The sequence below is a fragment of the Notolepis coatsorum genome (assembly GCF_963971535.1).
Source record: "Notolepis coatsorum genome assembly, chromosome: 10".
Classification (NCBI taxonomy): Eukaryota; Metazoa; Chordata; class Actinopteri; order Aulopiformes; family Paralepididae; genus Notolepis; species Notolepis coatsorum.
The window spans coordinates 25,660,157-25,683,000 of NC_140174.1; the positions used below are offsets into that span (position 1 = coordinate 25,660,157).

General features: G+C 44.6%; 1 protein-coding gene across 2 annotated transcripts in view; it reads right to left on the reverse strand.

The window, feature by feature from the left end:
• The window catches only part of ep300a (EP300 lysine acetyltransferase a), a 171,807-nt gene that overhangs the window by 75,709 nt on the left and 73,254 nt on the right, over window positions 1–22,844 (reverse strand). For both annotated transcript variants that reach the window (XM_084323655.1, XM_084323654.1), the window contains exons 19-24: window positions 12,591–12,679; window positions 6,454–6,534; window positions 5,670–5,726; window positions 5,180–5,257; window positions 1,972–2,039; window positions 1,668–1,818 (exon numbers count right to left, since the gene is read on the reverse strand). In XM_084323655.1, coding sequence (XP_084179781.1) covers window positions 1,668–1,818; window positions 1,972–2,039; window positions 5,180–5,257; window positions 5,670–5,726; window positions 6,454–6,534; window positions 12,591–12,679 — 524 coding nt within the window. The remainder of the gene's footprint in view (window positions 1–1,667; window positions 1,819–1,971; window positions 2,040–5,179; window positions 5,258–5,669; window positions 5,727–6,453; window positions 6,535–12,590; window positions 12,680–22,844) is intronic.

The window sequence follows — 22,844 nt, forward strand, 5'->3', positions numbered from 1 at the left end:
TCAGAGTTTACACTTTCATTTATAAGTTGATGTGCAGTGGAAGCCAGCGAATTTGTGAGCAGATGAGGAGAAAGAGACAATTGTGATATGCAAACGTTGCTTTCGAACAACAGACCGGTTTTGAAATGTCCCCTCAACACCTCACTGTCTCTCCACTGACTACCTCCATCACAGCGGTCTTCCATGTTTATATTCAGAGTGACTCATGCCAGCGCAGAACTGTGATGAATGTCAATGTAGAGTGACACCAAAGTCGCATGAATTCTGATGAGACTATTCAGACTGAGGTCACATTGCAAAAAATCCCATATCTGATTTAGGACCACATATCGATGGCCAGAGAGCAAAACCTCTTATCTGCTTAAAAAAAAGTGGGGGGAAACCTCCTATCTGCACTTTGCGAGGCACTAATACCTGGTCGTATTGTTAACATATAATATAGTAATATAGTCCAAAAACAGTGAATTGTATTGGTATCTTTCGAAAATAGCATTCTGGGGTGGCCGGGTAGTGCAGCGGACTAAGCGTCTGTCTACCACCAGAGAGACAGTGGGATCGAATCCAGCTGTGGTGCTTCCGGGTTGGCCGACCGTCCATACCAACACAATTGGCAGTGTTAGAGGGTGGGAAACCCGGCGAGGGTGGGTCCTGGTCGCCTATATTCTTATCCCAACCCATGTTTGCGCTCTGATTGGCCACTGACGTTTCTGGTTGCGCCTATCGTGTGACGGCAAGTTATTTCGCCGGTTAAGCTTAGGCACTCTTTCGAAGTTGGTTAAGGTTAGAGTGTGGATCATAGGCGTTAGGTAGTTTGCTGCTGGTCGAGGCGGAAATGGTCACGTCACGCGATTGGGCGCACATGTCACATGACCAGAAACGTCAGTGGCCAATCAGATCGCAAACATGGGTTGGGATAAGAATAGACGAGTCCTGGTCGTTGTAAACAGCGACTCCTACAGTTCGGTCAGGGTGCCTGCACAGCAAGGGAAGGATCTAAGAGAGGTAGTGTGACCTTTCACACGTTACACTCTCCCAGTGAGAGTCCGCGCTGCCAGGTGAAAAAGAAGCGGTGGGCTGGGTACACATGTGTCGGAGGAAGCATGCGATAGTCTCCGCCCTCCTGGACCGACGGTAGGGGGTAGAGTGCGCAACGACCAGGAAGGGGATTGGGAATTGGCATAACGACTAACATTGGGATGGGAGAAAAACGGAAAAAGAAAGGAGGAAAAAGATCATAAAAAAGAAGAAAAATAGCATTCTGCAAGAAAACAACACGTTTCAACAGTTCTCAAAAAAGTTTAAATGAATTAATAAATAAATAAAAATCAGATAGGATAGGATGTTTTGCTCTTCGGCCATCGATATGGAAGTGGCCCAAATCAGAATTGAAAAGATCAGATTGCATGTCATTTGTGATATTCATACTGTTGTGAAAAATAAAACTGATCCGAGTCACATATTAGGGAAAAAACAGATTTGGGTAACATTTGCCTGCAGTCTGAAAGTAGATTTAACGGTATCGTCATCTCTGAATGTGATGGCAAACGATCCCCCAGCCCGATCCGTTTTATCTCTCCAAACTACTCAAGCCATTATCAGCCAGTAAGGTTGAGGGCCTCTCTTGAGTTTGAGGTTTGATGATGATTATACTGTATCCATTACTGTACCTGGACTTCATGCCTGGTTTGACCTCCACCACTTTGTCAGAGACGTGGACCACGCGGATGAACACCTCCCCCGACTCTGGGTGGCTCTGGCGCTTCAGGTAGTCATTCACCCTTCCCTCCAGGAAACAACCTAACTTTGTCTGGGGCAGTCCTGTATGGTGGGAGGAGAGAGAGAGGGGAGGAAGGAAGGAAAGAAAAAAACACAGGCGGGGACGGTAGGAGTAAGAGAATAATTAATTGTCTGATATTCTGCTAAACCAACAGACTGAAGGAAGCTGGTTCGACAGGAGCCGTAGTAACTTACTTTTGGCAGCATACTTGTTCTCTTTCCTCGTCTTATTAGTCTTCTTTAAGCAGCCGTCACATACAAACCTGAGGGCAGAGAACAGCGGAGATTCAGTAGGGAGTCAGTCAGTAGGGAGATTCACTAACATGTGAAATCAGATAGACCATATGAACCTTCACTGAGAAACTGAGTACACTGTAGGGCTGTCCCGACTAAAGGCGCTCCCATAGTCCAGCAGACTGTACACAGAGCGGACTCCGCGGATGTCCGCGCGGACGTCCGCGCAGACTTTGAGCTTTGATCTATGCGGACAGCAGACCCACAGGTGGGAAGCTCCTATTTTCTGACGCGCGGACATCCGCGCCGCTGACTTGGTGTCACACAAAACGCTGCTGGGCGTTTTGGTTGACATCGAACTGCATTTAATGTGACGCCGAACGAGCGATTGGTGGCGCGAGGAGAGAGATGAGCCCGTGAAGCTCTCTCTCTCTCTCTCTCTCTCTCTCTCGCTCTCTCTCTCTCGCTCTCTCGCTGATAATGTTCCCGAGTGATCTGCCAGTACAGCAGAACAGACAGAATTGTGGGAAATGTAGTAAAACTGGTGCGAGAAATGTAGGAAATAGACCGCGGACGTCCGCTGAGTTCTGCTCGACTATGAAAGCTCAAAGAGCCGCGCGGACATCCGCGGAGTCTGCTCTGTGTACAGTCTGCTGGACTATGGGAGCACCTTAAGGATTTGTATAGTCAACTTTGATTGGCCAAAATTTGCCGATAGTAGACTAAAAAAAATAAAAAATAAAATCTAAAAAAAATTATTATAATAAATTTTTTCTTTTATTTGTATCATTCCATTTGGGCTGTGGGGGTGCTTAATGTCTGGAGGAGTCGACTGATGGCTTCTTGTCCTCTGCGAAAGCATGCAATTGGTTCACTGATGGATACATCTTGATATTTGTCTAGTCTAGTGTGTTCATTAGACAGGTGAAATCCTCTTTCAGTGCCTCTGTGCCCGTTTTCTTAGGCAGTTAGCGCAGTATGGTATGCACACCATTAGTGTTAGCCACGGTTCTAGGCGTCTTTGGTTTTAGAAAAAAATTAAACCACTGCGAGTAGGTATGCCTCCAGGAAGCTCCTGCTATCTATGTCCCTGCTCTCCTTCTGTAAAGAGGTTAACCGTCTGTAGTGTGGTAGTGAAAGGGTTAACCGTCTGTAGTGTGGTAGTGAAAGGGTTAACACTTTGTTGTGTGGCAGTGAAAGGGTTAACCTCTTAACTCATTCAGCGCCAAAAACAAGATTTCTCGTGTTTCAAATCCAAGCGTTGAGCGCCAAAAATGAGATCTCGTTTTTAGTTTCCTTTTCTTCGATGTTCTCATACTAAGCACTGTGGATTGGACCTGCAATGACAATTAATCCTGCCAGGTGGCAGTATCGCCTACCTTATGAACATGCATGGGCCAGCTTAGTGTGGGTGGCCCCACAGGCCCCAAACAACTAGGGACTCTACTAGTAGGTTGCGAGCAGCAGTGAGCAGGACACGTTCGACAATGGCGATCGCCGAGAGCGAACTATTGGATATTATGAAAAAGACGAAATGGATTATATGGATGATGATTATGGACGATAAGGTGCGTTTCCACCAGACTATGTTGGACTATGTTGGACTCAGCACTTCTGGTAAATCATAAAAATACTATAGTCAAACCGGCCAATGAGGAAACCTATTCGGCTCCGTCTATAGTCTATATCTACTATAGTATAGACGAAGACGACAACGGATGAGGGCCACCTAACGTTATATGTAATGATCCTGTTCTAATTCATGACATTTGGACTCAAAGAGAGAGTGGAGTACCTTCTAACAAAGGTAACGTCTATTTTACGTCTACTTTACCGAACCCCATCCTAAAACATGCTTGTGTAATGATCACAGCATCGGAAAACGCCCCCCCCCCCCCCCCCCCCTGATCACAGCATCGGAAAACGCCCCCCCCCCCCCCCCCCCCCCCCCCCCGATGCCTTTGTGAAGAAACATATGGTTGTGTACCTTGTAACGTCTATTTTACCGAACCCTCATCCTAAAACATGCGTTTGTATGATCGCAGCGTCGGAAAACGCGCACAAACGAAGTTATGTAGAAATTAACTTTCGTCCCTGTTGGACTATAAATGGTGCCTGTCAAATGAGCCATACCATTGTCTCCATAGCTATAATAATAATAATAATAATAATAATAATAATAATAGTAGGCCTACTGACAATTTGCAAATAGATGGGTGCACCAGATTTAGCAAGAAGCTATCATTTCCATCTATAGCTATTTAAATCACAATAGTGTCAGTGATTAGCCTCGCCCTCTAGCTGTATCTATTGTGATCACCAGAGATCATCGTTAAGAGAGTTGGTGTGTTTTGGGAAGCACGGCCCTTGTTCCTGACATGGCTTTTGAAGTGATCTTCGCACGTGTTTTTGCGGGTCCAGTCCCCACGGTATGTTGACAGAATTTGCAAAACACCTTATCGACTGAAGCATAAAAGTCATTAGGATACTGCTCTGCTCTGAATTTAGGGCTTAGTGCGGAATTTCTTCCGACGTTAACGTTAACGACGCACCGAAGCAGCCAGACGCTTGGATATTTCTCCGTGTTGTGTGTAACACGCTGTAGCATCCCCGATCATGTTCGTGTTGCACCAAACGTTCCATATTCTCCCGAACACGGAATTTCAGTCTAGATTAGGGCAAATTCTGCAATATTCCACGTTTTACAGTTGATTCCATTTTTATTGGTCAATTTCCGCAATTTCCGTCCGCGATTCCGTGAAGGCGGATTTCATATGGCTCTAGTTACAACCCTGTCCAATAATTTTCGAGATCGCCAAATGATTGACGGAGCTAGAGCCTCGGGAGTCGCAGGTGGTATTCGGAAAAAGTAAGTCTGCTGTGTACTTTGGTGCACGGCACACCTCACGCCTCTTGAACTGCTGAACGGATTTTGGCAATCGACAGGCAACAAATAGGGCTTTAATTCAATGTATATATATTGTATTAAAAAATATGCACACCCGAGCCGCTAGAGGTCGCCAACGTGGCATGTCACGCCGGTGGGCAAAACGTCCTCAAAACGTCCAGGGGCCGGGTCGGTGCCAGTTAAGAGGTTAACCTTCTGTATTGTCGCAGTGAAAGGGTTAACCCTTTGGTAGTGTGGTAGTGAAAGGGTTAAGCCACTTACCCTGCTGGCCAGATTGTATCGTGGTGCAACACACAGATCTGGTGCATTTTACGTCCACAGTCCATACATTCCACCAGCCTGAAGAGAAGAGTCAAAGCAATTAGATACAACTTCAGTTCCCTTAATCCTTCTGATAGGAACAACAGATCATTCAGATAATACCAAAAGGTCATATAATGTTAAGAGAACATTTACATGCATAAACAGGGTATCAGCAGGTTTCAACAAGTTACATTTAAGACCCTTTTAATACCACTTAAAGCAAGATTTTATACAAATTTCACAACCATACTAACTAACTAAATAAAACCATATAGCGACACTGAACTGGCGGTTGCACAATCTAAATTTAATTTCCCAGAAAGCCGGGCTGCCCCCCCCCCCCAAATTTAATGCATGTGCAAATTAAATGTAATACCTTTTTAATACCCAACAAAAAAAAAACACTGCAACAAACAAAGGCGTGAGGTCACGAGAGGGGATGACTTACAGTTCAGGGTCCAGCGTGTCGTTCTTCTTCTTCTCAAACTGCTCTTTGTGGATGGATCTGAAATTATTCAACAGGGGATATGTGGAAACTTAACACGGATGGGATATAAACATAGCAAGAGCAAAGAAAATGGTGAAAATGGACTATGTAAAGGATATATTACGGTAAATGTATTCAGCTTGTAGATTATAGAACAAGAGAAAATTGCCCATTTAGAAAAGTGAATATAAACAAAAGCAAAGCTTTTACAACAAAAACTCTGTTGGATATCATTAATTCAGTGGGCAGTCTGGACAGACCAGTTTACGCACATGACCACAAGGTGGAAGCATTTTACTTTTTCAGGGAACTTGTCCCACTTCAAATATAATTCAAATAGTAGAGATATTAGCTAATAATCAAAGCCAAATTCTATCAATACAACAAAGGTAAATATATAAAAAAATATATTAAACATTTGATAAAATACTTATATAAATATATTTGGAGGAACTTCACACAAAGGGATATGAAATTCATTATATATTTTGGCTCCCTACTTCAAGTTTAAGTATCATCGCATTAACATTTTTATCAGAAAATATTTTCAAATGAAGCAAATCAATGTGCTGTAAATGTAAGTGCAGTCACCAGGCGTGGTTTTGTGTGATTTAAGGCCCAAAATAACACCAGACAAAAGCCATGACACTCATAAGCAGGAATATGATGTTTACTGAAGTTCTGTTTGTCCCTGCTCTTTTACAATGAGAACACTGTGTCAAAGTCAATCATCAGTAGGACTCACGTCTGAGGCTGGGTGGGGTCGTCGCCCAGGGAAACCGTCTCTCCCTGGATCTCGTTGAAGCACTTCTCACAGAAGTGGTACCTGTTAGCGATAAGCCCATATTTTGGTGATCTACACCGTTCCCCACAGCACAGTCAATCACAGACAGCGCACGGGAGGGGGGCGGCCACCAATCAGGACAGGACATGGGCAAAGGCAGGGCGGGGCAAGCAGGGCAGGCAGGAAGTAGGAGCGCAGGACAGCGGGGCAGTCGTCATCACAACAGCCAATAATGATTTGGGATTTAGGGGGGGGGGTAGGCAGGGGTTTGGAGGTGCATGATTGGTCAAGACAAAAGCAAGCCAGTGAGGCATTTGGGAAGGGAGGACAGACAAGGCAGATGGAACAGAGACGAGACGGGACAGACGACCAAAACAACACACAGCAGAAAGCCGAGGCAAAGCACAGATTAGCGACATGTGGGGATGAGCAACATCAACAGTCACCATCACAGCTACACGACAGAGGAGAATCAACTGTGGGGGGAAAGGAGGCTGGGAGAGGGGAAGGGGGCTGGAGGAGCAGGAGGTAGAAGCATGGGACAAATGCAAGACACTGAACAAATATGAACAAGAGGCACGAAGACAATTGTTCAGCCGTTCCTCCGCGTACAAGCGGCTCATTTTACAGTGGGTCCTTTCAGGTGGCTTTAGGTTTACCAGGTGCTGAGACGATGATGGGGCAATAAGTACAAACCATCTACGTCTACAAAAACAGCACCGTGGACAGCGGAATGGACATTTAAAAAAGCGTTCTACAATTGAGAGAGTGCATCGCCAAGTGTTATTGGATGTCATGGGTGGCTATGAATAAGGACCGACTGCATTTAGAAAGCACAGGAAGATATAAACAGAGGGATAATGAAACTGGGGGGAACATTTATTCCAGAGCAAAATAAATAAATAAGCACACGCACAACACGTCAGGCCTCTTGACATTCTAACAGTATTCTAACATTCTAACATTCCCTACAATAACCCCCTCCCTCATTCCCTACAATAACCAACTTCCTCTCCCCCCCATTACCTACAATAACCCCCTCCCTCCTTGCCTACAATAACCCCCTTCCTCTCTCCCTCCTTCCCTACAATAACCCCCTTCCTCTCTCCACGCAATTCAATTGGGCTTTATTGACATGGGAAACATACGTTTACATTGCCAAAGCCAAACAAAACTATCAAACGGAGAAATCAGAAGTAATCAGTACAGTAGGATTTTTTTTTTGTGACCGACAGTCTTTATGGTGGTTGTATTCTGTTGGATGTCCTTTTCTTGTCACAGCAGCTCACAAATCTGGCTGCTGTGTTTGCACATTGTTGTATTTCACCCAGTAAGTATGGGAGTTTTGAGTTATTTTCCATGTTTTCAAGTCTCTTTGGGTGTTTGCAATTTGTGGGAAATATACGTCTCTGATGTCTTGGTCTTTCTCGATGGCTAGGCTGTGCTCGCTGAGTCTGTACCTAGTAGGGGTGTAACGGTACACAGAAGCCACGGTTCGGTACGTACCTCGTATTGGGGTCAGCGTTCGGTACGAGTTCGGTACAACAGACATTTCTTTTTTTATAATAATAATAATTAATATTAATTTTTGTAGTTTTTTGTAATAATTTATTTTACATTTATTTATATTACCGGTATTATATTTATGATAATTATTATAATAATTATTATTATTAAACAGAATAATTTTCTATAGGCTTGCCGTGGTAGTCATTTATACTGGTGTCATTCTGTGTTCAGGCATCCACTTGCCTACTGCCCCTTTAACAACTTATCCTTGCTAAGTTTCAGTTTCACTTCTAGAGAGAATTTAACAGATGACATATTACAACAATGGCTTATGAGGATTATTTGGATTTAAAAACAGTGGAGCTCAGATGATCTGTCCGGAAAAGTATGTTTATTTTTTTTATTTGATGAGCTGTGCCTGTGAATCCGGCGGGGGAGAATGTTGATGTGTTTGTTGGCGACGCGTAGGGCTGCCGCAGTATTGATTTTTGGTGAAGCCATTGAAACCGCCGCGGTAACCGCAATTTTTTATTTTTATTTTTTTTATGTAATGTTAAAATATATTTTTCCTAAATAAACTTTTCAAATGCATTTATTTCTGTGGTAGTCTATTCTTTATAGCCTCTAGTCTAACGTTAAATGTCTATCTTTATTCCAGTGTTGTCATTAAAGAGTGACTTTGCAGCAGGAATATTGGTTGAAAACAGCTGGCTGTTCAGCCTGTTCTTGAAACTGCTGGTTGCGAGTCCGACTCGCGGTAGCTAACGTTAACCAAACACTTGGTTCAATAACCAACTAGGAATGAATTGACTGTCCTATCTATCTGCATAACAGATAATAACGTCATGAAATCGTTTGTTCAACCCAGTGGCCAGCGAATTAACACCAGCTAAAGCAACTGCGCTCAGCACACACACACAATATGGCATATCTACTGCTCCAGAACAGAACCAGAACTGACCTGTCCTCGCTAACTGTGACCACTCCGTCTTCTTTCGGGATCAAAACAGCAGCATTTACGGCATCTGAATGCCCTTCGATTGGGTTTCGCTACAAGATCGATGTTTTTAGCAGATTCAAAGCGAAAACTTTCCGTAGCAGCAAAACAAGTTCTGGGGTTCAATCAGAATGTTAACTGCGCAACTGCGAGTGGAAACTTTCGAACACATTGCATGAAGAAAATAGGCTATACACAACTATAATAATTATTATTATTATAAAAAATAGAAAATAAAATAAAAAACAGCCGGTGATGCGGTAATCAGCTTGACTCTGCGGTGGGCGTGACGTGATGGCGATATCGCGATAATGCGGTAACCGCAGCAGCCCTAGCGACGCATGTGTGTTTCTTTCCATTGGTTTAATTTGGTTAACGCTATTGGGCGAACAAGAAAACGAAAGAAAACTGTAATGACCCTGCAGCTGTTCCAATGTAAATGTGCCTTTCTCCGTGCACTTTCGCCTGCTCTGAACTGAAGTCTGACTCGGTGTGCCCGGCCACGCTCGCTGTTCTCGCACGGACCTCGTGAGTGCCTGCATGTGGGACTCGCGTGTGTGCGCTGTGGGGCGTATTCACCGTATGGCTGCGCGTACCGCACCGTGACGGCCGTACCGTAAATTTGCGGGACGAATACACGTACCGTTACACCCCTAGTACCTAGTCAAGGATCTTCTTAGTTTTGGGTCAGTCACAGTGCTCAGGTATTCTGCCACTGTGTACTCTCTGTTTAGGGCCAAATAGCATTTCAATTTGCTCTGGTTTTGGGTTGATTATTTTCAATGTGTCAGATAGTTTTCTTTTTGTTTTCTTATAATTTGGTTTAGTCCAGTGTGGTTTCTGTCTGGTGGCTCTGTTTGTGTTTGTGAGCAGAGTCCCAGAACCATCTGGCTGAGTGGGCATCTCTCAAGGGTCTCTCTGTAGGTGAGGGCTTTGTTATGGAGCGTGTCTGGGTCGCTTTCTTTTAGGCGATTATAGAATTGAAATGCTCTTTTTTGGATTTAGATAATTATCTTCCTAGTTCTGCTCTGCATGCATTATTTGGTGTTTTCCTTTGGGTGCGGAGAATGGATTTGCAAAATTCTGCATGCAGAGTCTCAATTGGGTGTTTGTCCCATTTAGTGAAGTCTTGGTTTGCAAGTGGGCCCCAGACTTCGCAACCATACAGGGAAATGGGTTCTATGACGGAGTCTAATATTTCTAGCCAGAATTTGATTGGAATGTCTAGCTTGATGTTCCTTTTGATAGCATAAAAAGCTCTTCTTGCTTCGTCTCTCAGGTCGTTCACAGCTTGGTTGAGGTTCCCTGTAGCACTGCTGTTTAGGCCGAGATAGGTGGTTTTTTGTGTGTTCTAGGGCAGGGGTTCTCAACCTTTCTGCTGCCAAGGCACCCCTGTGTCCAATAAAATATTCCAGGGCACCCCTACATACGATAAAGACTTTTCCAGTCCTGTCTTTTTTGCTACAATGATGACAAAAGTGCTTGCTTTCAAAATAACGTTTATTTAACCCATTGAAACCGGGAAAACACATTTGTGTGTATATGCAGGCTATAATTATAATGCATTATTAGCAGGCGTTTCAGGTCTAAATGGCTTAGTACTGTTGACATTACACTGCTTGTAGTAGTAAATCAAATAGCATATATCGTTTAATAAAAATACAGAAAAGGATCACTAAAGTGCTATCTGTTGCAGCTGCACTGTTTTCCACAATTGCATATTTGGATAAGTGTGACCATTTCTAAAAAAAACAGAAAATCATGTATTATGTTAAAATACAGAAAAGGATCACCAAGTTACAATTTTTTTTTTTATATATTAATAAATACAGAAAATAAGCACTTGTTCACTCAGTGGACATTTCTAGCTCAATGCGAGGTCTACTGCTGGCTAATAATACAGTCAATACGTGGGGAGATCTTTGACAAGGCAACACGCATGTCATCCTCAAGGCTCAACTTGGCCCTATATTTTGTTTTCAGAGCAGTCATGGATAAAAAGCCAGCTTCCTATGTGGTGCTGAATGGTATCAACACCTTAACGGCTGCATCATGAGATACTTGGTAGTCAGCACCACACCCAGACCAACATGTTTCCAGGGGCACTTCACTGAAACAAGCTCTCCAGGTGGTATCAGATGAGATTTCAATGAGTTCTTCCAAGAGTTTGGATGGAGATGTGTCAGGAAGCTTTGTCTCGGTGTTGTCTGTAAAGGGGTTCTTTATCCAGAGTAACTTGGTGATCCTTTTCTGTGTTTTATTAAATAATGGTTTTCAGTTTGAGAAATGGTCAAACTTATCCAAATATGGTATTTTCATGGAAAACAGTGCAGCTGCAACAGATAGCACTTTAGTGATAATTTTCTCTAATCCTATTAAGAAAAGAATATATATTTTTTGAATTTCTTTGTGCCTAGGCACCCCTGTTGAGAACCGCCGTTCTAGGGCAATTGTGTCTAGGAGGAATTTGTGTTTGTGTTGTTGTAGGCTGGGCCTTTTTTGGAATATCATAACTTTAGTTTTGGTTAGATTTACTGTCAGTGCCCATGTCTGGGAGAATTTGTGTAGAAGATCAAGGTGCTGCTGTAGACCTTTTGTTGGAGACAGCAGCACCAGGTCATCTGCAAACAGTAAGCATTTGACTTATGTATTTGCTAGGGGGATGTTCATTTTGCCAGTTCATTGATGTATGTTGAAGAGGGGGTTGGACTCAAACTGCACCCCTGTCTAACCCCACGGCTTTGAGGAAAGAAGTCTGTGTTTTTCCCAAATCCTCACAGCACATGTGTTGTTGGTGTACGGTACATTGACTTTATGAGGTCGTAGGTTTTCCCTCCAATGCCACTTTCTAACAGCTTGCACAGCAGACCCTTGTGCCAAATTGAGTCAAATGCTTTTTGGAAGTCAACGAAACGGGAGTATACTTTGCTTTTATTTTTATTTATTTGGTTGTTGATTAGAGTGCTGAGGGTGAGAATGTGGTCTGTTGTACTGTGATTTGGTAGGAAGCCAATCTGTGATTTGCTCAGGGCATTGTTGTTTGTGAGGAAATGTATGAGTCTGTGGTTGACGATCATACAGAGGATCTTTTGAGGATTATGAGTCCTTGGTTCCAAATATTGGGGAAGATCCCGAAGCTAAGGACAATGTTAATAACTTTATTTTTTTTATTTTTTTTAAGGAGTTTTAGTATAGCCAATTGGAATTTGGAGTCTGTGAATTTTATCATTTCATTCAGGATACCATCCGCTCTGCAGGCCTTCTTGGTTTTAAGTGATTTTATTTTGTCCTGTAGTTCTTGTAGTGTAATTCGAGAGTCTAGTGGGTTCTGGTAGTCTCTCTCCATCCTTCCCTACAATAACCCCCTTCCTCTCCTCCCCCCTCCTTCCTTACAATAACCCCCTCTCCCATCCAATAACCCCCTTCCTCTCTCCTCTCTCCATCCTTCCCTACAATAACCCCCTTCCTCTCTCCATATTTCCCTACAATAACCCCCCTCCTCTCTCCATTTTTCCCTACAATAACCCCTTCCCTCTCCTCCCTCCCTCCCTCCCTCCGTCCCTCCCTAGTCCTATACTACCTCCGACCATACCTGTTCTGGTAGCTGAAGTAAGCAGCGTCTCGAGGAATAGTGCACAGCTGCTTCCCATAACAGCACAGGGTCTGGGGAGAGAACTCCAACTGGTGGAGGAGAAGAAGAGGGTGTGTGAGAAATCTTGATGAAGTTAATGTTCACAGAGAACTCATCGCAGGACTTGTAGTTAGGGCTGGGCGATTAATCAATTTCAATTATGGCTTCCCACGATCATGAAAACAAGATAATCGAGATAAAATGTTTATCGTGACGCATGCCATGGTGCTCTCATTTTGTCTTGTGTTGTAAATGCAGCACACCCTTCCTTCACAGTGGTGAGCTCAGTGCCCCCACCCCCCTCAAGCCCAAGCAGTAGTTTCAGCTCATGTTGAGAGGGAGGGAGGAGCCACGGCACATTTCTCTAGTTATTTTTGAAGGTCTTTTGTAACTTGTAGAAGATGACAGAAAGGCGGCCTTTGGTCGAGAAGAAAGGTAAAACTAATTCAGTCATCATCATATGATGTTCTCAAATCCATGAGCAATAGTGTTTAATAATCATTGTTCTGAAGGATCAGATTAAACCGAATATATATATTTATTTATATATATATATTTAATTGTATTTGTATATCCCCTGATATCCCCTGTATATTCCTTGTACAATATGCATTGAATATCCCTTCTAGTCTACTGAACATCCCATAATAGTCTCCATTCTACCATTGGACGAGACCTTGGTGCCAGGTCGCCATACCCCTCAGACCAGGTTCAATCGTACCGCTCAACATGTATGGACAAGTCCTAGTTCCGCGTAGGAATATGTCTACCGCACCACTAATGGTACTATTTGTTCATAGTGCGTATATATACTGCGCTATTAAAGTAGAACTTTCTTTTAGTCCAGTTCCTTACCCTCCAACAGAGTGACAGACGCAAAAGCCTCCCCGCGAACCACGTGTGGGCAGTAAGGCCAATTCGGCCCAGTATCGGCATTGAGACATCGTGTATATTAATATTTGAATAGTCATATTTGGCACTATATCGTCGAGTTGGACGTATTCTATTAAGCTAATAATAGTCTATTCATATATAGTGCCTCGTGCGGTAAGAGTTCTATAGTAATCAGCACCCCCATCGTTTCGGGCATCAGCTGGACGCTTATCCAGGGTGGTTGACCCCACGTGAAGCTGCACCCGAGGAGCTCCAGGCCAAAGAGCGAGTGGACCTGTATATTGGATTATTCTACCGACGACGGCTAGCCTTCCCCGGCTTGGATTATGCTTTGAGTACTTTGATTATTCTATGGATAAAGGCCAACACTGCGGTGTGTTGGAAATACCCCCCCCCCGGAGAGGACGACAGGTGAGACGGCGCTCTGCACAGTGAGGTCGCCTCACGTCTCTCCGTCGTGGACCGGAGGACGCCGGCCACAGAGGGTCCAACTGCATTCATCTGTGGATCGAGGATCGTTGGGCACCGTGTCGCACATCTGTGGACTCTCCCAAGATACCCTCGGCCAGACGGGATCCAGCCAGTGACTCTCTAACCCCCCCCCTCCAGCTGTCCTACAAGCAGTCGGAACCTTCCCCTAGTGTATCCAGCTATATAATCATTCAAGTATCATCGCTATTGTTCCCTAAATATTCCAGGTTGTATATTTGCTTCCTGCGCAATCAGAGATTGGACATTCGATATTGATCTACCTACGAATACTCATTTGCCATAAAAGTGCATACTATTTCAAATCATAAATGTAATTAAGTGATCGTTGTACATACCTTTTGCTATGTATTAAAACTCAAACTTTCGATTTGGTACATTTGTGTTGGATCCGTTTATCAGGTGGGAGTGTTCAACATATTCATACCTAGTACTGGGTGGCCAGAGTCTAAAGTACAAGAGGTAGTGGTAGTAAGTATCATATCTAACCATACAGTCAGGGAATTGTACCCCTCAGTTACAATCATGATTTCAATATCAATAGAAATACCGTAATCGTGTTTATGATATTTGCGATAATTGAGCAGCCCTGCTATTAAAACTCTCATTTGGGCTGGACTCTCTGCCTTTAGCTCGTTTAACAGTCCACAACGTCAATAGCAAAGTATACGTTCATCAGCATGGCACCGTATCAAATTCAAATAACCTCAGTTGAAAAGTAGGCCTAAACATGATCCCCACACACAACACATGCACAATAAGAGCTCAGTGTATATCCGTCAACAAAGAGTGTCCTGTTGCAATGATGCCACTTTTCCGTTGATAGAAAATAATCAAGCCGGTATTCTCATTAGCGTTCCGTTCTATAGAAAACCAACGCGTTCATCCCCGAGGAACGTGGCAGTCGATGGCCACAGGGTCACGTGTCTCTCTCTGGGCTCATTGTCACGGTGAAGCAGAGTTAACCACAGCAGCTCGGCACGCCGCCGGCCCACTGCTAGCACACACCTGGACCAGACTGCACCGAGGGCCCGAGGCCTAATAATTTCAAAGTTCAAACATCGTTTAGGAAATGGAATAGAGGCTTCTCAGATTGCAGAGCAGAACCAGACTACAGTGGTCATAATCATGTTATCGTAACCTCGCTGTAACCTCAATCACTATATTAAAACTCTGTACATACATCGAATCGGCACTATTACTCAGTAGTACTCATTTATATATCTTATACCCAGCTTAATCACCTGTACATTGTATATTACCATTGCACTTTACTGTTACATTTGCACTCTGGTTGGATGCCAAACATCTTTTCGTTGTACTGTACTTGTGCTGTATAATGACAATACATTTTAATCTAAATTATAGTGAATTCTTATGATGCCTACACTCAATCCATACTCGTTTGCTGCCTACACCGTCTACAACTGTCTCACACTGTACTCATAACTAACTAGGGCTGTCTTAAATACTTCGAAGCTTCGTTCGATGGCACGAGCTTCTAACATAAAAGAAAATCGAAGTCCAAAATCTTGCGCCTCCATTCCAATGAAACGAAAGTAAGCGGCGCCTTCCCGCCTCCATTCCAATGAAACGAAAGTAAGCGGCGCCTCGACTCCACCCCTCTACAACAAGCACGTGGAGATTATCTGTGTTAAAAACAACAAGGACATGTGCAGCAGACATGTCGACGAAGAAGTCATCAGACGTGTGGTTACACTTTAAAATATGCAAAGACAATGCCCAAAAAGCAGAGTGCCAGATATGCCAGAAGAAAATGGCATATCACAACACTACAACAACTTTGTCAAATCACCTAAAAAACGTAAGTATCGTTGTACACGACGGCGACGCCACACAAAACATTAATAAGGCTATGCCTATGCTGCTATGACTAATGTGTTACCAAGTTGGCTAATTTAATTGTAATCATCTATTCCGCCCTCAGTGTGTGTCTGTACACAAATCAACGGGTAGTGAACAAGAGTAAAGGAGATGCAGAAGCTGGAGCAAAGTTGATTGTCTTTACTGTTGTCTGTTCTCCATTACAAATTTGTAAAAATGAAATACACAAAAAATAATATGTATCACACAAAATTGTTATCAATGACATTGCATTACAGTATGCAATACAAGTACAATATGTACAAAGTTCACTCAACCAAAATATGAAACCGGACCGAAAGGCCTTTGAGCTGACTGAGATTAGCATAGCATTAGCAATACAGGTAGGCTAACCAGGAGCTAACACAAATATATCCAAAACGAAGCAAACATGTTAACTGAGCATTCACAGATGACTCACACATCTATAAATGAAATACGATATGATGCTTGCACAATACAAACTTACAAGCAATAATTTCCAAGGCACAAACAGAGCTGGAAAATAGGAGCTGCAGCTGAGAGCAGACCTCATAGAAACACAGTCTGGATTAGGGTTGCACGATATTGATTTTTTGACCGATACCGATAACTTTATGCTCCTCAAGGCCGATAACCGATATTTATTGTATTATATATTTTTTTTAAATGTCTATTCCTGTAGTTTTGACCTAACCAGATTTATCATGACATGAGCGTTACTACTATGAACAAAACAAAGCCAAGACAACATTTTGACTGATAAAGTGACCATATTTATTTTTCCAAATAAATATAATTTGAATCAGAAAATTCACAATCAGTCAATAACTTATAATACATCCAACCTAACAAGTCACCTGCAACATCACCACCGCTACGATGGTGTGTTAAAAGCCTACAACGAGGCGCGAGCAGCTAAAGCTGCTGTGAATCCAAAGGCAGCTACAAAGGAACCCGCGGCGCTTGTACCTATTGACGAGGCGTTTGCTAAATTAAATAAGTTTGACAGAAATGACCCAAGGGCTCAAGCCGCTAGCTTTTAAGCAGTGCTTGGTGGTGCAAATTAACCTGGCTACTACGGACCAATAAGTGACTGCGTATTCAACCGAGGGTTGCATCACAGTCATGAAAGGGGCTAGATTTGCAGCAGTTTTAGTCGTAGGCTTTTAACACAATCGTCGTAGGCTTTTAACACAATAACACACCATCGTAGTGGTGGTGATGTTGCAGGTGACTTGTTAGGTTGGATGTATTATAAGTTGTTGCCCTTTTCCCTCCTCGTGGAACTTCTGCATTGCATTTGTTACAAATAGCAAGCGAACTTTTTTCCCCACACTACTGACGCCATCTTTGTTTACATCCGCGCTGCTTCAGAAACTTACGTGGCTACGTCACAGCCAAGAAAGGGAGCGCTGGATTTGTGTAAAACGCCCTCTTCCTAAACCACACGCCATCAGTCGTACCACAGTACTGGCCAAACGGGAGGAGCCTACAGTAAAAACAAACGCCCTTCATCCCAATTCACCCACACCGCATTTTTTTTTACCAAAAAATATATTATATTATCGGAGCTATCAATAACGTTATCGGGTTTATCGGGATGACGTCATAATTGCTGATATCGGCCCGATAATTATCGTGCATCCCTAGTCTGGATAATGAAAATAGCTGGCCAAGTAGCGTCACATGACTGAATCAGCCAATAGCGTCAAAGTTAGAACGAGCTAAATAAAATGAGTGCACTACTCAAAACATCCACAAGAGGGAAAAACACAATGACCAAAACTAGTTCAAATAGAACATGACACTCCCCGTCTGGTATTGAATATACCATTATTTGAATAACCAGCTAAATAATTAAAGGGATCCCGTCGAAGACTAATTTCAGTCTAGTTTCTTAGCACTCATGAGAAGTACTGTCTCAGAGGCAGGCCTCAGGAAGGTCTTAGTCGATCCAGATCTCGTAACTTTGAGTTCAATTTTTCTGACTTTTCCATCTTGGCTGGGGAAAGTCTTAGTGACCAGAGCCATAAGCCACTTGTTTCGCTTCACTTGCTTGTCCTTCAATAGGACCAAGTCGCCCTCCTGGATATTGGGCCGCTCATCCTGCCATTTGCTCCGGCTTTGAAGGGTAGGAAGATACTCATGCCTCCACCTATTCCAGAAGACATTAGCCAGGTGTTGTACCCATCTCCACTGCTGGCGGTGGAGATCTCTGTTGTTGAAGGTTCCCGGAGGAGGAAGAGGAGTACACATCTTCTGTGTCAGAAGTGATGCAGGTGTCAAGAGGAATGGAGACTCTGGGTCTGACGTGATAGGAGCGAGTGGCCTGGCATTGATAATTGCCATAACCTCTGCCATTAAGGTGGACAAAACCTCGTGGGTGAGGCGTGAGGGACTGGTTTGCAGAAACATGGAGTCCAGAATGCGCCTAGCGACTCCAATCATCCGTTCCCAAACTCCTCCCATGTGGGAGGCGTGAGGAGGATTAAAGATCCATGTACATCCTTCTTCGCCCAGGTACCTCCTGACACTAGGTTCTTCAGGGTTGGTGAGGAGCATGTCCAACTCCTTGCAAGCACCTGTAAAATTGGTTCCGCAGTCAGAACGGATCTGTTTTGCAGGACCTCTCAGAGCAAAGAACCGGCGCAAAGTGTTGATAAAACTTGATGTGTCCATCATCTCAATGAGTTCTATGTGCACGGCACGTGTGCTCATGCAGGTAAAGAGCACAGCCCACCTTTTGTTGTTGGCTTGCCCTCCACGCGTACGTCTTGTGGTGACAGTCCAAGGACCGAACACGTCTAGTCCCACATAGGTAAAAGGTGGTTCCATGCGGGTGGTAGATCTGCCATTTTCTGTTCAACAGCTCGCCCCCAAAGTTTATGACAAGTCACACATGAGTGGAGGGTTCTCGTGATGCACATCTTGGCTCCAACAATCCAGAATCCTGCCTTGCAAACAGCGCCTTCCATGAAGACGCGCCCCTGATGTCTGGCCTTTTCATGGAAGTGCCTCACAAGCAGGGTTGCGATGTGACTGCGACCTGGAATAATGAGAGGGAACTTCTCTCTTGTCTCGAGGACTGCATGTTTGAGTCTACCTCCTATTCGCAGAAGGCCATCTTCATCGACACAGGGGTTAAGCTTTCTCAGAGGACTCTCTCTTGGAATGTCTTTTCTGGCAGCCAGGCAGTTGAACTCTTCACCGTAGGTCTCTCTCTGCACGCACCCGATGATTAAAGTCTCCACTTCTGAAAGTTCTTTCGCTGTGTGGGGTTGTGTACATACATGCCAACCACGACAGGTCTTGTCTTTATTTACAGTTTTCTGGGACTGGATGATATGCTTCAGAAATGCTATGGCTTGCACCAAGGACTTCCAAGAGGAAAAGCGCTCAAACCGATGGGACCCCAGGGTAGATAGAGCCAGAGAGATTGTGGTGACATGAGAACGTACTTCTGGATCCAAGTTGGGTTCAATGAGGTTGTAGAGCTCTTCTTCTATGGTAGACTGTCCTTCAGGTATGGATAGGAAGAGAGGTCCCATAAGCCAGGTAGTGCTAGGAAGCTGGGCTGCAGGTACAGATCACGTAGCATGATCTGCTGGGTTCTGAGTGGTATTGACGTAGTGCCACTGCTCTGGATTGCTGAACCTTCTGATACGTTGTACCCTGTTGCATACAAACACGTGGAACCGTCTGGTCTGGTTGTGTATGTATCCAAGAACAACTCTGCTATCTGTGTAGAAGTGTAGCGCATCTATGGTGATGTCCAACTCACTCTGTGCTAGACACGCCACTTCCACAGCCAACACAGCAGCTCCTAACTCCAGTCTTGGAATAGTATGCGCTGCTGGGGGTGCTAACTTGGCTTTTCCCAAGACAAATCCCACGTGGCACTTTCCTCCGCTGTCAGTGACCTTGAGATACGCCACTGCTGCGATAGCCTTCACGGAGGCATCTGAGAAGATGGAGTTATTTTCGTTGTGCAGTGGAGAGAGTGGTGGGAGTGTAGGGTCTAGATATCTCAAACTCTTTCAGGTGTTGTAAAGAGTCTTTCCACATCCTCCACTCAGCCTCCCTTTCTCCTGGGAGAGGACTGTCCCAGTCAAGTGCTTCACAGCTCATGATATCTCGCAGAAGTAACTTCCCTTCTATGGTGATAAGTCCAAGAGGATCGAACAGACTGTTCACTGTAGCTAGAACACCTCTATGTGTGAAGGGTTTCTCTGTAAGTGTCACTCTGAATGTAAAGACATCATGTTTGAGATCCCAGCTGAGCCCTAAGCTGCGTTGTATGAAGGTGGAACAGTCATCGAAATCCAGGTTTTGAAGACCTTTGGCGTGGTCTTCTGAGAGAAAGGCTTCCAGAACATCAGGACAGTTTGACGCTATCTTATGGAGCCTTAAGTTGGAAACAGCGAGCATCTCTTGTGTCTTTTTCAGCAGGTCTATGGCCTCAGTTGCTGAAGGCATTGACAAAAGGCCATCATCAACATAGAAGTTGCGTTCTATGAAATGACTGGCGTCCTTGCCAAACTCCTCTTCTCCATGTTGCGCTGCACGCCGGAGGCCGTATATGGCTACTGCTGGAGACGGACTGTTGCTGAATACATGTACCTTCATTCGGTACTCGACAATGTCTTTGCTGGGGTCGTTTTTGTCAAACCACAGGAATCTTAGAAAGTTTCGGTCGTCTTTGCTGACGACAAAACTGTGAAACATTTGCTCAATATCAGCAACGATGGCCACGGTTTCTCGGCGGAAGCGCAGCAAGACTCCAAGCAGGCTGTTGTTTAGGTCCGGGCCAGTGAGTAGTACATCAGTCAGAGAGATGCCGTGATGCTGAGCACTGGAGTCGAAGACGACTCTTATCTGTCCTGGCTTCTGAGGGTGGTACACGCCGAAGATGGGTAAGTACCAGCATTCTTCTCCCTTGGCCAGTGGAGGAGCCAACTCAGCTTGGTTGTGGTCAAAGATCTTTTGCATGAAGGTCACGAAGTGAGCCTTCATCTCTGGCTTGCGTTCAAGGGTGCGGTGAAAAGAGGTGAGACGTGATGGGCCTGTTCCCGGTTATTTGAGAGCCGTTGTCGAGGGACACGGAATGGAAGCGGCGCCACCCAGCTGTTGGCGTCATCCATGTACATTTCCTTGTTCATGAACTCCAAGAACAGCCTATCTTCAATGGAGAGACCCACCTTTTCATCATCTTTGGTCCTCTCGAAGATTGTCTTCCCAAGGTTGCAGTCATCCAAGATTTGTGCGACGGGTGGAGATTTGAGAGTGGAGAAGTGGCACTGGTTTTGGATTCCAAACTGCTCTTTGACATGTATATGATTCGGGCACGGAGTAAGAAGAGATGGCCATCCATTCTCAAGCACACTGGTGCGGAAGCTGGTCACATCTGCTGGTCTGTGGGCTGAACCCAAGCAGACATCTCCTATAATGACACATCCAAGGTCCAGTCGCTGGGCGTAAGGGGCATTATGAGGACCATTTCGTTGCTCTCTGACCTTGTGCACCCGTAGGATATCACGTCCCAATGGTCCAATTGAGGTATTTTGTGGGCGATGGACTTCAGATGAATGTGGTACTGTGCAACATCTGAAGTTGGAATCTCTGACCGATCATCTGGAATGTGATTGCACTCGATGAGTGCACACTTGCTGTTCCATCCAATGACTCAGCCATGAATCCAGTAGCTCTTCTCCCAGATGTCTCGGAGACTCCTGCACATGTGCGTAGTGTGTATGGTGATTCTGACCCGGTAATCTGGAAGAGATCAAAGAAATCTGACTTGGCCAGTGACTTATTACTTTGGTCATCTAGAACTACATAGATCTTTGTAGCCTTTTCTGGATTCGCCTTTGGGTAGACCTTCACCAAGCAGATCTTTGAGCAGGACCTAGAGTTCTTGCCTTGACTGCTTGGGGGTCTTCTCTTTTGCCCTCCCCGCCATGCTTTAAGGAGGGGTCCCTCGTGTTCCATGGAGGAGGTCCGGGGTGCAGAGCTGTATTATGACCATCACTTCCACATTCACTGCATTTCACTGCCACTTTACAGTTCTTTGCGAAGTGGGTAGTAGATGAGCAACACCTGAAGCAGATATTGTTTTCTTTCAGAAAGGTCTTGCGATCCTCAAGTGATTCACTTCGAAAGCTCCTGCACCTTTTCAGAGGATGCGGTTTCTTGTGAATGGGACATTGTCTGGTAATATCATCCAGCTTGGCACTTGAACTCTCTGACTGAGATGCTGAGTGATGTGATGACACTTCTGTTTTGTGAGTGGAAATGTGACCTTTGTGACCTGCATACCCTGGTCTCTTTTCTGGATGTTCGGGCTTGAATGGACCTGTTAAGGACTTGTAGGGGCTGCTTGATTGACCTGTAGGAGCTGTTGAGAACAAAGCTAGGGTCATTTCGTCTGCGTGCTTCATTACAGATGAAGTCTGTAAAGAAAGCAAAAGGAGGGAAGGAGACGTGGTGCTGCTCCTTGTACAGAGAGCCCTGACCCAGCCACTTTTCTTGGAGCCCAAATGGCAGCTTCTCTACAATCGGGTTGACACCCCTGGCAGTGTCCAGATATGAGAGCCCAGGCAGATAACCTTCAGATTTGGCAGCCTGTAGCTCTCTTAGCAGATCTCCCAGTTCCCTGAGTTTTACAGGATCCTTGAGATTGATTTTGGGGAAGTTCTCCACTTTCTCAAAGAGAGCTCTCTCTATCACTTCGGGAGAGCCGTAACACTCTTCTAAGCGTTCCCAAGCCATGTGTAAACCTACTGTAGGGTTGGTGGCATGTACAGCACGGATCCTCATGACATGATCTGAAGACTGCCTCCCTAACCACTTTGTTAGGAGGTCGAGTTCCTCACTGGCAGTTAAGTTCAGACCTACAGTTACGAAAAGAGGACTTCCACGCCCAGTAATTTTCAGGGTGGTCGGTGAACTTAGTGAGGCCAGAGTTCA